We start from the raw sequence: 15,965 nt of genomic DNA, 5'->3' as shown, positions 1-15,965 counted from the left end.
ATTTCCCAAGTACAAGTTTAGTGTGAAAGTCACCAGAGATATCTCACAATAAACATAATTAGCAAATTAGGGATGGAGGTAGCTGCTTTTGCATATCTCATTTAATACAACCACCACATTTTACAAATGAGACAGTGGAGGTTTGAGAGGTCTATGAATCGAAACCCATGCTTGTTCCACTATGTACCTTGTATCCTTCCTTTAGGGAACCATCGAAGATAGAATGCCTCAGAGTTACTGGGTCAATAAATAAAGGTAATAGATTTTTTAAAAAATATTTTTTAAATCCTCAGCTAACCTTGGATATTTTTGATAGGTCTGTTATCTTCCTCCAGGGCTGGTTGCATAAACATATGCACAATTCTTCTAAGTTATCAAGTGAACAAATGATCGGACCTCATTTGGCAGTTTCCCAAGTCATTGTAGTGTGGTAAATGAGAGATATGGGAGGGAAATTTCCAAATGTACTTTTTTCCTAAAGATGTACCATAAACATTGTCACTATGAAAGGAAATTCCTTAATAAGTTTGTGCAAAGGGCACATTTTGAATCCTTGTTTGTACTATAAACACATACTTCTACTCCTGAAATTATGAAACAAGCACTGGATATAACCTCATGAAAGACATGTAAAAAGAGCACCTACTAATCCTAATAATAGATGAAAACTTATTGTAAATGTATGTGGATTATTTTTCCTACAGTATATCTGATAGTTGTATGGCCTGGGGTTTTTCCTATGAGCTTGGGAGTCAGACTGACCTGGGTTTGGATCCAGGCTTCACCATTTCCTAGCTGTGTTAACCATGGCAAATTCTTTAATCTCTCTGATCCATAAATTTTCTCTGTAGAGATAGTAACAGACTCAGCTTATAGGATTGTTTTATGAATTAAAAATATCACAGGTAAAAGCCTAGATAACACAATAGGTACTCAGAAAATCATAGTGACTGTTAAAATTATAGCTCATTGATAAGAGTGGTGAAGAGGTAAACTCAAAATTTGCTAGAGCTATATATCAAGAGGTAACCAACGGCTCGGTTAATTTGTTCAGTCAGCATAATCTATAGGACTAAATCTTTTAAATCTGCTAAAAATTACATTTGATAAATGAAGAACCAGTTTAAGCCAGGTGATTGCAGTGACTATGAAAGCATTTTAATAAGATACCGTACTCATTTTATAACACAGCCTTTATTTTCTGTTTCAAAACAAAATTTCCAAGAAACAAAACAAAATACTTACAATGGTTGGGTACAAATGAAATAAAAATCACAGTTTCAAAGAACCAAAATCAGACAACTGCTTAAAGGCAGATCACTTGGTTTACAAAAAAAAAAAAAAAAAGTTAATGTCAAGAAGGATTAAAATTAAGTTTAACAACATTCTATATAATGCTACATTCCCCAATTAAGAAAGGAGAGTTCACATATACAACTAAATGTTAAGAGTAAAGAAGTGGCTGAAATTCTGCATACTTCATAGTAAATTATGCATGAAAGTTTATTAACTGCATAAACTTCCTGAGTGGCTCCCATGCTGCACTAGGTCTACATGCTTAATATTCATATCAAACAAATTACAGCTTTAAGTGATTGAGCATGACAGACCTTGAACAACTGCACTTTCCGATCAGTCACTATTTCTGCTGAGGGTATGTTCTGGACCACAAACCTCAATCTGAAATCTTAGCTTATAGTGGAAAAGAAATGCAACTTAAAAACAAAAACAGAAACCTGGAAGGATGACAAGCACGCATTTAGGAGTTTATTTTACACCCATTTTTTTTTCTCAAGAGCCCAGTTTCTCTCTTCCCTTCTTGCTTGACTTTTAGCCTTTTTGAGTTTTTTTTTTTTTAATTAAAAGAAAACCTTCCAGAATGGAAACTGTTGGTTTGTAGTCTTCCAACTATCTCAGTTGAAAATAATGTCAGTGTCATCTAGCCACTATTCCAGGCCCCTGCCTATGTTGGCTATGAAGGACCCTGACCAATGTTTGTGTTCATCCTTCACATACAAAGACTATTTCCATGGTGAACTGAAAGCATTTGGCTCCATCAAAATTTCATACTAATTGTAAAGGATTTTACCAAGTTTGAGTGTCACAATTTTACAGTCTGGATTGGTTTAAAAAAAATGAACACCAGAAATTACATTTATCAAATCAATGGCCTTTTCTACAACACACCTCCCTCTCTGATTCATCTTCAAAACAAAGGGGGGATTAAAAAAAGTCCCAAGGACACTACAGAATGAAAAAATGAACAATCTATTCTAGAAAATGGCCTGCACACCACCTCAAATCCCAAGTTTCTCTAAACCAAACAGAAGATTAAATAACTGAATCCCAAACTGATGGCAAACATACTTCAGGAATGTATTTGTGCATGAAGCCTGAAATACAGTATTTGCTAACATTAAATATGCTGTAGTGTTATACAGTAAACATGTGAAACAAGGAACATGTGGCTTACAAACAGTAGCTGAGTGTTCTGGAAAAAGAAAAGGAATGCATCATTTCATCATTCAGAAAAGACAGCAAAGAAGAAAGTCAATGCCTCCAATAAACTTTAGAGATTGGATAAACAGTTACGACCAACTATGATTCAACTAAAAGCAAACAGCCATTTTAAGGTAAGAAATACAAATACAAATACAAATACAAATACTGCAAATACCTAGCAGTATGCTAATATGCTGAATGACAGGCCACTGCTGTAGGATTGAGCAAATATGTCACTGTGGTAGTTAAAGCAATTTCAACCCATAGCCCTTTAGGCACACAGATGAGAAATGCATCTTTAATAAAAGATGCAAAGTTACAGGCACTGGACTGTCTAATTTAGATACTTTCTTACCATTTATTTTAGGACTGACTCCTAAAACTAGGTCCTACATTGCCACCAGCTGGATTTATTTCTCTGCTCTCCTTCCCCAAATCCCCAAAGCTTATTCTGCAGAAGCACGTGGCTCTCATCACTTAAACACAGATTGGTGGCAGAGTTGTGGTCCCTCTCATCTCGAACTCATGGTTAGGAATGGGACTAGGAGGCAGGCCAGATGTATAACCTGAAAGAATACTGAGAATCTAGGCAAAAAAGCAAGTTTCACAGGCAGTGTTTACTTCTGCACCCCCAAACAGCACTGAAAACGAGGTAGATAAACAAAAGTAATTGGACTGGAATTAAATCTGGGGTTCTAAAATGATACATCCCATCATACTGTACATAACACTCCACACTCAATCCAAAAATCACAGCGGAAAAGTGCCTTTTAAACTTTCACAGATAATTCTGCTGCCAAACCATGAGAATTCATGCTTGATATAAAATTGGCAAGAAAAGGATGAAAAACAATGGGTATTTGTTATATTACAGCAAATTACCTTAAATAGAGATTCAAGACTGCTACAAATATACATAGGGTTATTTTCGTTAGATTTACACCAATACTGGTTTCATAGTCTTATGATGTTACACCCAACTTCACAAACATAGCAGCATGTATTTCATGATGAAATGCTCACATTGCCACATATGGAGATACAGTACTATTCATCAGACTTGTACTTTGAGAAGTAAACATGGTGGTTGGACACACAGACTATCCCCCAAATAAATTTTACAAGCAGGATGGTTTAGTACAACCTCTTTCTGCTACAAAAAGGAAAATGAAAAGGACAGGTTTGTGTGTTTTTTTGGAAATGGGTAGAAGGCCCTTGTTATATAGTAGGCTCTTTGTTAAGTAAGAAGGGAATTTCTGAGCTTCACCTCAAGAGTTAATTGTTTCTGGGGAGGAAAATTACCTCAGCAAGGATGAAAACAGCACTATTATATGAATTAGCAAAATTATGAAATAATGTAAAACCCCTACATAGAAAACTAGCCAATATTTACAGTCAAAGGGACTATAATCTGAATCAAACATTTAAGTAATGGGAAAAAAAAATAAAAACCCACAGTGATGTGAATAACACTGTTTTCTTCATTTCTGCACAAACTCACTTTTTTCTGTATTTTTAAACTTATACATGTTACATATACATAATGTATACATAACATATGTTAACCCAACGACTGCGGTCAGCATGGAGACAGCAGTACACTATTCACCATCTTCAAACTTTAGAAGACTACTTTTCTTTCCAGCAAAAAATCTGAAAAGATTCTAAATATTACAAGGCACTGCAAAAGTCTGCAGGCAAATGAATGATGAATTATACATAAAACAGAGGTGGTGGCAAATGTGGGACATCTGATGTAGAGCAGCCATTAATAAATGTAATTGTGCATGTCATCCATGGAGGTTTTTTCATCCTGGGGTACACTGTTTAAAAGCATTACATCTAGAGAGGAAGGGATCTTAAAACCTGCAGGATTTTCACTTTATAGGTTGTAAGTCCTAATGTAATTACACAAAGCCAACTCTTATAATGAAACACGAGCAGTTTTAAAGAATTACGGATTTTAGGTGCATTGTTTTTGTACACATGGAAAACACTGCAATGCAAGCATTTGCATTACACTAATGTCCTAAAATCACTGCAACTTGCAAACCAATACTGTAGAAGAAATTTGAAGAATCTGTACATAAGATTTAGAAAGACTCACCCAAACCAGAGTATGTTTTATGAAAAGAAACTGTGGCTCTTATTAACAGCAATTCTGAAAATGCTGCTTTAAACACCCCAAAGAATAGTGACAGAATCTTTATGGTGGTTAGTGTGATCCTCAGGTAAGCAATACCAGAAACATTTTTTTGAAAAAGGGTACTGAATGTCACAAAGTAGACTATGCAAAAAAAAAAAAAAAAGTTCACCTATTAAGTTTTCCTCATCACCTGGCAAGCTCATGGGGTAAAAATTTTAGAGGAACATGGAGGAAAATCTGTTAAAAGAAATGTTGGGTGGTAATTTGGAATGTTTACCAGTAGACAGAACTCATTATCAGGTAAATGTGTACTAGAAATGACCTTGAAATTTTCAGAGTGGAAAGTATTTTAAACATGTATATGTGGTAGTTGATTAATTCCATGTAAGAATTCCATTTGGGTTTCACAGACCGAGCATTAGGTAACTCTGTGACCAGCCTTTTAAGATTATTATAGTTAGCCTTCTTGAAAATCAAAAGTGTATATTTTGACATTGCTTCACCTCCTAAAACTGGATAAAACCCAGTAAAGTGCAACTTGACAGTGATCTCTCTCAGATTCTAAAGAGGCTGCCAAAATCATCTAAGATCTAAAATCATCTAGGATGCTATATATACTAACAAGAAATTATAACAACTAAAAAAATGGCAACCCCCCCCCCAAAAAAAAGCTAAGGGCAACTTAAATAGTGTCCTTCGAGGGTCTACTATCTCACTGCAGGACAGTGTATACCCCACATCTTAGAACCCTGTAAAGCCAGTGTTTCATGTGTAAGTCTCAAAACCTACAACCTACTGTGTCAAGTACATTTTACTTCAGAAGAATGGGTCAATAGAGGTGTAACTTGAATCCTCTTTGTTAGGAATACAAAGATTCCCCCAAAATGAGACTCATATCAGCTGCAATATATCCCTTGCAAAAGAATGCAAGCCAAACCAATGCCTCTCAGATGCTCAAAAACAATGTAGTGTGCACATGAGAAACAAGGAGATAGCTGCTTTGAATTACTATTGAAATCCTAAAGCAGCTACAGTATCTGCAGAATCAAGGAACTGTTACAGTTCTGTTTTTTCCTTTCTCTCCGCCTCACCTAGAACAAGGCTTCACTCCTCCTGCTGTGACGACGGGAAGAAAATCACATTAAAAAGGGCTCATGGTCTATATTGGTTGACAAAGTTATTCTAATTTTATATACCAAAACATTTCCTGCAGCAAGTTACCCTGCCTTCTGTGAAAGGTAAACCTAACATAAACATGTGAAGAATCCCATAAGACTCCGGCTGTTGGAGGGTCTCACTTAGTCCACGTTTGGGGAATATCAATTTAAATAGTTTTTATACATTTTAAAGTATCATCCAGCTGCAGATAGCAGCAGTAAAAAATGGGGGCTTGTCAGCAATTCATGGAAAGTGTCCTGGAAATGGTAATGCTCCAGCTGAGCTTATTAAAGCATTCTGAACGGTATTTTTAAAAAATCAAGTATCAAAGAGGATAGGATTTGAAGTGAAAAAACATTTCTGTGTGCAGTGTTCTATGTACAAACTGCACAGTTCTACAGAATGATGAGCTATATAAAATACCACAATGGAACAACAAAAAAAATATAGTGGAAAGTAAACTCAAATGAGGGAAAATATGGCAGAACCCAAGAAGAAGAACGTTTAGTATCTTAGGTGTCCTGAAAATAATTCTGAAAAAAATCTTCCTTTTCTTCATCATCTACCCTGATTCATTTGGGACCAGGAGGGATCGCAGATGGATTCTGCACTGATGAAGCTGGAAACGCCTGTAAATTCATTCCCGGCTGGAATGGTCCCCCAGATTGAGTAGGAATTACTACAGACTGTTGCGGTGTTCCTGAAATTCCTACCCACTGTACTGGGTACCCTGGCCCCCCCACAGCATTATACTGACAAACATGGGGCATTCCATATGATGATAATGGCCCAGGAAATGAAGGGAGTGGGAGTCCTTGTGGCAAGGAGGTTGGGACAGCTCCACGGATTTGGGACAGAGAAGAAATCCATGTTGGTGTGTAGCCCATAGTAGATGGAGTATTCTAACAAAAACAAAAGTAAAAACAAAAGATCAGTTCATTTGGTCGATGCTTTTACCCATCTATATTCCTTCCTAATCTTTCTGACTTACTCTTCCTATTATTACTATAAGAGGCTACATTTCTGTGTGCCAAGCATTGTTGCATACCTTATTTCATTTCCTCTTCATTACTGCCCTGCAAGGTAGGCATTTTCAGATAAAGAAATTGAAGATCAAAATTGCTGACACCCAATATCACTAAGCAACTTGATAGTGAGGTGAGGATTTGAATAGAGTTCCAGCTAACTCCAAGGACCCTGCTAAATCTCTGTTCACAGTTCAGTGTTGTCTCATTTCTTTATGTTAGCACTACTCTTCTATTTTTATTTCCTCTTCCTAGCCCCATGAATTCTCTCATTCAGCACCACAGACAACAGACCAGCTTACTACGTAATTCTCTGGAGACAGAGGAGCATGATTTAGTGTGGCACAGGGGAAAGAGCCTGGCATATATAGTAGGTGCTCAACAAATGTCACCTCCCCACCCACTTCTACTCATTGCCTTAAAGTCTAACATTCCTATTGCATTTTTGGAAGTTTAAACTCAAGAGCATTATGTTTTTGGCAGTACTGTGAAAATATATTCCTGCCTGACTCTCCTTATCATGTCCTATTGCGAGTATGCATATCTCTCGAGATTACTGATATCTTATGCATATGGTAATAGTAAGTCTAACAGAAGTAAATAATTCTCACTTAAAGTAGAGTTTGGTATCAGTCTCAAATGCTTAGTTCTTCTAGGTTAAATAGTCAAGCTAAAAGCCTTTCAAATAAACTGAAACTAAAAGGCTTTTGCTTGACTCAAGAATGAATGACCATATCTCTTGATGTGAAAAAACACATTTATTTCAAGTTCAGTAATCCCTTCTTCATATCAGTGTTTTTGTTCTGTTAAAGTAAAATTAAATTTAATACTTCTGATTCAAAAGGGCACATATAGTATGATTGCATTTTTATAAAGTCATTTCCATGTATCCATATACAGTCACAGAAAGATATCTGAAATGTTGTTTACCTAAAGTTAGTGACAATTATTTCTAGGTAGTGGGATTTGAAGGGGCTATTTTAAGATTTGTACTTTTCTGCATTTATTAAATTCTATAATGAACATTATTTTACAAACAATAATGTGATTTTTATTTTTAAAAAAGACAATGGAGATGACTTGTTATACTTAACCTTCTGCATATTTCAAAGGAATTTGAGATTCAAATGACCTATGGTCTTTCCTCTACCAAAACACACTGCCTACTCATATTCCACATCTTGGTGATTGGTACACTTGAATGATAGCCAGTAATGGCAGCCAGAAACCTAGTCTTGACACCTTCCCTCTTGCCATACATCCACTCCATACTAAATCTTGTCCCTTTTCTCTCTCTTTTTAAGTAGGCCCCATGCCCAGTGTGGCGCCCAATGCAGGGCTTGAAATCACGACCCCAAGATCAAGACCTGAGCTGAGATCGAGAGTCAGATGCTTAACTGGCTGAGCCACCCAGGCACCCCCATTTTATCTCTTAAACATTTCTTGGAATCTATTCACTTTTCTTTATCTCAACTTCTCTTTATCTAGACTACTGTGACTAACTCTTAATTGGTCTGTCAACTTCTTCCCTTAGCCCCCATAATCCTTTCTTCTTGCTTCAAGTCAGAGTAATATTTTCAGAAAGCAAATATGATGTTAACCCTAGGGCTTCAATGGCTATCCAACTTCTTCTTCTCCTTCTTCTCCTTCTTCTCCTTCTTCTTCTTCTTCTTCTTCTTCTTCTCCTTCTCCTTCATCTTCTTCTTCTTCTTCTTCTTCTTTCTTCTTCTTCTTTCTTCTTCTTCTTTCTTCTTCTTCTTCTTTTTTTTCTATCCATCTTTCTTAAAATAAAACAAAGTTCCTTATCATCACCACTTTTAAGACCCTCCCAAACTCCTTAGATTCACTGCATACCAACTCCTCTCTGCTCTCTTCACTTCAGCCAAACTGGCTTACTTTCAGTCTCTCCATGATCTCTTTACCCATACATGGCTTTTGCATATGCTGTTCTTTATGCTTGGAATTATATTCCCTCCCTTTGTCACCTAGTTAACACCTACTCATTCTTCAGATCTCTGTTCAATCATCACTTTCTCAGTGAAAGCTTGACTTCCCTTCACTAGATCAAATCTCTTACATATGATATCTTAATTTTTCCTTTGAAGTCCTTATTACAGCTACAATTTTATATTTATATATTTATATAAGTTTGACATAATTGTGACAAAATTTTCTAAGTAAGGCCACAAATCGGTAACAAGCAAGAACATTAGATTATGAGATCAGTTTTCCACACAAAGATGTAATCAACTGAACTCAAAATACAAAAATAACTACTTTGTGCTAGTTACTCTAAAGGTGTTACCTCATTTAATCCTCACAGCAATCTTGTAAGGCAGGTGGTATTATCTCTGTTTTAAAGACATGGAAATTGAGGCACAGATGACTTGCCTATAGTCACACAACTAGTAAGTGACTGAGCTGACATTGGAACCCAATTCTGTTTAAAGACCTTCACCACTTTTGTTCATACTCCATTTTCTACTCACTCTCCCTCCCAAAATCCCCCATTATACTGCAAACAACCACCCTCCTACTAGTCAACAAAAGTCTCCATTCACACAGTACTCAGAGGATCTGTCACTGGCAGCACCAATGCATTTATGCCTTGAAATCTGCCTCTAAAGTCTTCCAATTTTTACAATGGTGATACTATCTGTATATAAATTGGTGCCAGGAGTAAGATAAATACACAGAATCCCCAAGAAATATACTGCTTCCTAGTTTGGGAAATCTAGGCTTTTGAAATTTTTATTCAACATTAACACTAACTGTATTTTCAGACTCTCTTTACCAAACTATATGCAATGACTACAAATATACACATACATGTACACAAATACAACACACACACACACACACAAATATATCTCTTTCAATTATGAGAGTTCAGATTCTAAGCCCTGATTCACATTTTAATAGATTTACTCATTGTGAAAAAGTGATACTTTAAAAATTCAAACACAGAGAAGTACAAAGTAAATAAGGCCCAAATTCCACCATCCCGCATATTGTTAATGGCTTTTCCTATTTCTGTGTGTATATACATATATCTAATGTACATAATTTTAAACAAATACTATATATATTGTTCTATAGGCCTGCCTTCTTCCCACTCCAGAATGCACTGAGGACATCTTTCTATATCTCAACTGCATGTACATCTAACACCATATGCAATTAACTAGGCATCTCATCCCATAAATATGTGTTTCACAATATTATAGCTTAAAGAGCTTTAAAATTATTTTTCAAACTGAACAAATAAGATCACTTAGTTCTAAGAATACTGACATACAACATATGATAGCTTTTCCTCAAAACCCAAACTCTTCTTGCACCACAGGACTGAATTAACCATCACTCTAGATGCTTTCTTTTTGATACTTGATGGTTATTTTTTTCAGGTATAAGAGTCTAAAACAAGGGACAGCAATCTACAGCATGCCACTTCTTTTTGCAAGTCAAGTTTTAATGGAACAAAGCCATGTGCATTCATTTATGTTTTGTCTATGGCTGCTTTTGTCCTACGACAGAGCTGACTAGTTGCAACCACACGACTTGAAAGTATTTACTAACTGGCCCCTTCTCAGAAAAAGTTTGCTGACCCCTGGTCTAAAAGATAATTTGCCTAGACATAATGAATCTAGACAAGGATAGAAGTCTCTATGTTGTCAAATCACACCATTCTCTCATAGTGACTAAGTGAATCAATTTTTATGGTTTTAGTTCTTTTTTTTTTTTTTTTTTAAATAAGCTCCATGCCCAGCGTGGAGCCCAGCGTGGGGCTTGAGCTCACAACCATGAGATCAAGACCTGAGCTGAGATCAAGAGTCAGACCTTTAAGCGACTGAGCCACCCAGGAGCCCCTGGTTTTAGTTCTCATAAATAAAGAGGAATATGTAAAAACAACTTACTTCATATACTTTGTTCCAGTTGTCTGTCTCTAGTTTGTGTTGACTCTGTTTGAGTTGGTTTAAACTTGGCTTAATAAGAGAATTTCCTACTGTTTCCTTTGTCCAGTCATCAACCAGTTTATGTAAGTCGTCTGTGAACATCCCTTTTTTACTAGCTGGAGATTGTTGGCATGATGCTACATTACTTTCCACACACAGTGGATCTAGAAGAAAAAACAGAAAAACCATAAAAAGGAATTAAAACTGATAAATACTGTTCTTCGGCCAATAATGCAGTTGACAGAACCCCACATATGGGGTACAGATAGGGTAACCAGACATTCAAGTTTATCTGGGACAGTCCTGGTTTAAAAGCTGTTGCCCTGGAGTAATTATTAACAGTGTGCCTTTAACTCTCAAAAGTTTTCTCTTGTTGGATAACAAATTATATGGTCACCTTGGTATAAGTCAAATAAGGTATAAGTTATTAGTCAAATATAATAAACAGTATCTCTAAAAACAGTACCAATTATAATCTTTACATTAGCTTCCTCAAATAGATACTTAGAAGAGTTTTTAAAAACATTCATAGAATGTTAAAATTGAAAAGAACCTTAGAAGTCTAATCCAAACCACTTGTTTTATAATGGACAAATGAGCCCCAGAGAAGGTACAATGATATGCCCGAGTTCTTGCAATTAGTCATCAGCTGAATCAGGCCTGGAATGCTGAAACGTAGACAAGGATGCTCTCTCTTTTCAGTATACCATACTGACTTTCAACAAGCATCAGAAAACTAGAATCTCATTTAACTTTTTAACCAATATTTTTGTTTGTTAATGATAAACAAATGGCAGAAACAAAATGCAGAAGGTGTATGAACTTCATGAGTTGTAGAGCATAAGATGTCCAAAATAAATGAAAAAAATCAATTACAGAAGTCTCTGACAGCAAAAAATTTCCTAATCTGAACATCACACTAAGTCTTTAAATTATTCAGTACTATTATACACATTTACTAAATCATTCTCATAGAAAAAATTCATAAAGTTCCAATTCCTCGGATTTACAAGCCAGAACTTATAGAGTGGGTTTAAAATGAATTTTAGGAAATACAGTTTTGAAATATAAGCACAATAACATTTTCAGGAATTTTATTAAACAAGCATATGAAAATTTCTTGTACATTTGTTATGGTACTTTTTTTAATTGTGAAAAAATATGTAAATTGCCAAAGATGATGCAAGAAGCCTCCATATTAACACTTTCAAAGTAATTTTCTTTATCATTTTTGAAACTTATAACAGACCTGTGATATAGGCTCAACAAGTATTCTATTTTTTGGATGAGAAGAATGGGATCCAGAAGCTGAGGTTATATGCTGGGGCTAGAACCCAGGTATCCTGACAGTTAGGTCAGTGTGCTTTCCACTGTACCATACCAACCCATAGAATACACTGGGAAATGAGTGGGAAACTTGCTTCAAAAGGAGGAACATGATAATCTTTTTTTTTTTTTTAAGATTTTATTTATTTATTTGAGACAGAAAGAATGAGAGACAGAGAGCATGAGAGGGAGGAGGGTCAGAGGGAGAAGCAGACTCCCTGCCGAGCAGGGAGCCCGATGCGGGACTCGATCCCAGGACTCCAGGACCATGACCTGAGCCGAAGGCAGTCGCCCAACCAACTGAGCCACCCAGGCACCCGGAACATGATAATCTTAATGAGTGCTTATACAAAGTCTGTGATTCTCAATGAACTCTGCATTACTGAAAGCTTAGATTCAAGGGGATTAAATATTAAATGAAAACATATTAATGAAAATTGCTTAAGAAGAGTTTAATGAATTAATTGGACCACATTCACATATACAAAAGTTTTATAAAAAATCATGTATACTACCTTTTGGGCAACCATGAGTTACCAAAATGACATACCAATTTTGCTGGAATTCCCTCCTTTTCTAAGACTTAAAACCCGAAGACAACAAGTCAGCCTATAATAAAGACATTTTTTCCCATTATCCCTCTGCACATTCAACTAATTCTCTGTCAACTTCAGTGATGGAACAAATAGCAGAACAATATTGGGGAAGACTTTGGAGCTGAAGCCTTTTAAGATTGTCTTCTTACCCAGGAAAAAATGTCAGTTGGTAGGAGTAAAATGGAGACGTCAGCAGGTAGGAGTAAAATGGAGACAATAGCCAGAACCATATACACATTAGTGCCAAAATTTTTGTTCACCCAGCTTCTCCTAAGGAGTATTTCTGTGCTCATTCCCCTTAGTTTCCAAAAAAAAAAAATGTGTTGCATAGAGCTAAGTTTGAATGTCATTCATTCAAGAACATTTCTGCACTAAGGGAAAGCCCAATGTCAGGATTCTTGTGTACAACTCTGATGGAACAAGTGATCTCGAACCCTCAATTGATGGTAATGATAGTGGCACAATAGCCAGCAAGTGAAGAAATGATTAACAAACCAAACAGGTATTGAAATGAAACAGGAACCGAGGGCAAGACTCCTAAGTAGGCAACAGAAAGATATGCACACACATACCTTCCAGAAGTTATCAAGAACAACATGCTATATGAGAAGAAAAAAACGTTTATGTGAATGTTATCCGGTGCCTAACTATACTTTATACATGAAAAGGACAATTATTTACTGATTTCATTTAAGAGTTACTCATATACCATAAAAGACCACTTAAAGTTCACAAACTAGAAAATATCTACATGAAAAGAAGTACTGTACAAATGTTTTAACAGTTATAAAAAACGTCAACATTACTTATTACTTAAAACTTCAAAGATACTCTTTAATATTCATTTCTTACTGATGAATAAAACCAGAGTATAGTCCTTGTTGTTCTTTTCTGTTTTTTCCCCAAGGTGATGCCCCCATTCAGATAGTTTTAGTGACCACCCGACTGTGAATGTTCCCATCTCTTATCTCAAACCTTGACCCCTCTTCAATCCAATTTCAGAACCCAAATGTGTTTTTCCATTTGGATGTCAATAAATTATTCAATTCAATACACCTAGAATCAAACCTAACGTGGTCTTGGCATAACAGTTCACCTAAATGTCATCTTTCTATGATATCTTTCATATTTTCTCCAAACTACTCAGACTCCGAACATTTGGATCTCACCAAAGATATACAAATATCCAGTCATCACCACATCACGGCAATTCATCCTATACAACATCTCTTGCCTATTTTCACTTCCACAATTCTCTAAACTCTTAATCATCTCATACATGGAATGCTATGATTACAACGATCTAAATGGACTCACTCCCTAGCTCTAGCCAATGCATTCTTCACATTGCCACCAGATTAGTATCAGTTAAATGCTGTTTTCAGCATTTCACTCTTCTGTTCAACCCCCCCTCCCACTTTAGAGGTTTCTTAACCTCTAAACAACAGTAGGTTTTTAACTTGTTTAGGTGGCAAAGTATTGGTAGTAGTCATGGTTATCTTTGCAGAACACATATTTATTATCCCTAAACAAACATACTATCTCATTTATTAAGCTTAAATATATAATTATGTGTTAGATCAGATACATTATCTTACACCAGACTGTAGCATAGACAAGCTACGGCAGTTGCCAAAAGTTCTTTTTTAAAGTATGTAAGAAAAACCTTCTAATTCTAATATCAACCCTTCATTTCATCCAACTGTTATATTCTCTTTCTTGGGAATAAATCTTGCATTTTAACATTTGCATGCCTTTATATCATGCAATTCTACCTATAAACAATACTCTTCCCACAGCACTTCACCAATTTTAATCCTGTCCATTTATCCTTCAAGACCAACTCAAATACTACAAGCTGTATGTAGCAGTCTCAGACCACTATCACCCTCTATAATCCTCCATTGCCTCCTCTCAACCCACTGCAGACACAATTTCTGGTATTAGGAGGCAATGCAGAATAACAGTGAAGAACCAAGGCTTTGTTTGGAGTTAAACAGATTTGGATTCCCTCGCTTATGAACTGAGGTTCTAGGGAAGTAGTTTAACCTCACTAACTTTAGTCTTCTTACCTATAAAAGACAGACATTAACTTCTACCTACCTTACAGTTATTTTGAGGATTGAGATTATCAAATGCAATTATGTTTCAGGGTCCCCAAGACCACTCACAGATTCAGTGATTCAATCAAAGGTGTAAGGACTCAACATATAGTTGTATTCACAGCTAAGTTTATTACAACAAAAAGATGCATGATAGGATCAGCAAGGGAAAAAGACACAGGAATCTAGAGAAATTTATGCACAGACTTCCATGAAGGGGACACACTTGAGCATACTCCTTTCTCTCAGCAACGAAAAATGCAGTACACCAAAGACATGAGAAATGAACTAAGACAACTGCCAAAGACTGAGACTGACCACTGGGAGACCCACATGTGGGAAAGATCCAAAGAGTACCACAGAGGCAATGCAACTGAACTGACACTGGAACAACAGACCAAAGAAGATAGGCTAGAACTCACAAGGTAAAAATAACTGGTCTCGGTTGGGCAGCCAATAATTGGTTTTGACTCAGGTCATGATCTCATGGGTCGTGGGACTGAGCCCACATAGGGCTCCACATTCAGCAGGAAGTCTGCTTGAGATTCTCTCTCTGCCCCTCCCCCCACTAGTGCATGATCACGTGCACGCTCTCTCTCTCTAAAATAAATGAATAAATCTTTTAAAAAAACTGCGTCAATTACTTCCTATTAAAAAAAAATCAATATTCCACCTTACACCATACCACCTTACACCAGTTAGAATGGCAAAAATTGACAAGGCAAGAAACAACAAATTTTGGAGAGGTTCTGGAGAAAGGGGAACCTTCTTACACTGTTGGTGGGAATGCTAGTTGGTACAGCCACTTTGGAAAACAGTGTGGAGATTCCTCAAAAAATTAAAAATAGAGCTACCCTATGACCCAGCAATTGCACTACTGGGTATTTGCCCCAAAGACACAGATGTAGTGAAAAGAAAGGCCAAATGCACCCCAATGTTCATAGCAGCAATGTCCGCAATAGCCAAACTGTGGAAAGAGCTGAGATGCCCTTCAACAGATGAATGGATAAAGAAGATGTGGTCCATATATACAATGGAATATTACTCAGCCATCAGAAAGGATGAATACCCAACTTTTACATCAACATGGATGGGACTGGAGGAGATTATGCTAAGTGAAATAAGTCAAGCAGAGAAAGTCAATTATCATATGG

The 15,965-nt window shown here is 36.4% G+C and overlaps 1 protein-coding gene across 1 annotated transcript in view; it reads right to left on the bottom strand.

Annotated features, from left to right (window-relative positions):
- Positions 1-1,827: 1,827 nt before the first annotated feature.
- WNK3 (WNK lysine deficient protein kinase 3) overlaps positions 1,828-15,965 on the bottom strand; it is a 34,153-nt gene continuing 20,015 nt past the window's right edge. The window contains exons 10-11 of the mRNA XM_081807950.1: positions 10,749-10,951; positions 1,828-6,708 (exon numbers count right to left, since the gene is read on the bottom strand). Of these exons, the coding sequence (XP_081664076.1) occupies positions 6,379-6,708; positions 10,749-10,951 (533 nt within the window). The 3' untranslated portion in view covers positions 1,828-6,378. The remainder of the gene's footprint in view (positions 6,709-10,748; positions 10,952-15,965) is intronic.

The sequence above is a fragment of the Leptonychotes weddellii genome, chromosome X (assembly GCF_054177405.1).
Source record: "Leptonychotes weddellii isolate Sample4059 chromosome X, ASM5417740v2, whole genome shotgun sequence".
Taxonomy (NCBI): Eukaryota; Metazoa; Chordata; class Mammalia; order Carnivora; family Phocidae; genus Leptonychotes; species Leptonychotes weddellii.
This window is presented reverse-complemented; position numbering and strand designations above follow the sequence as displayed.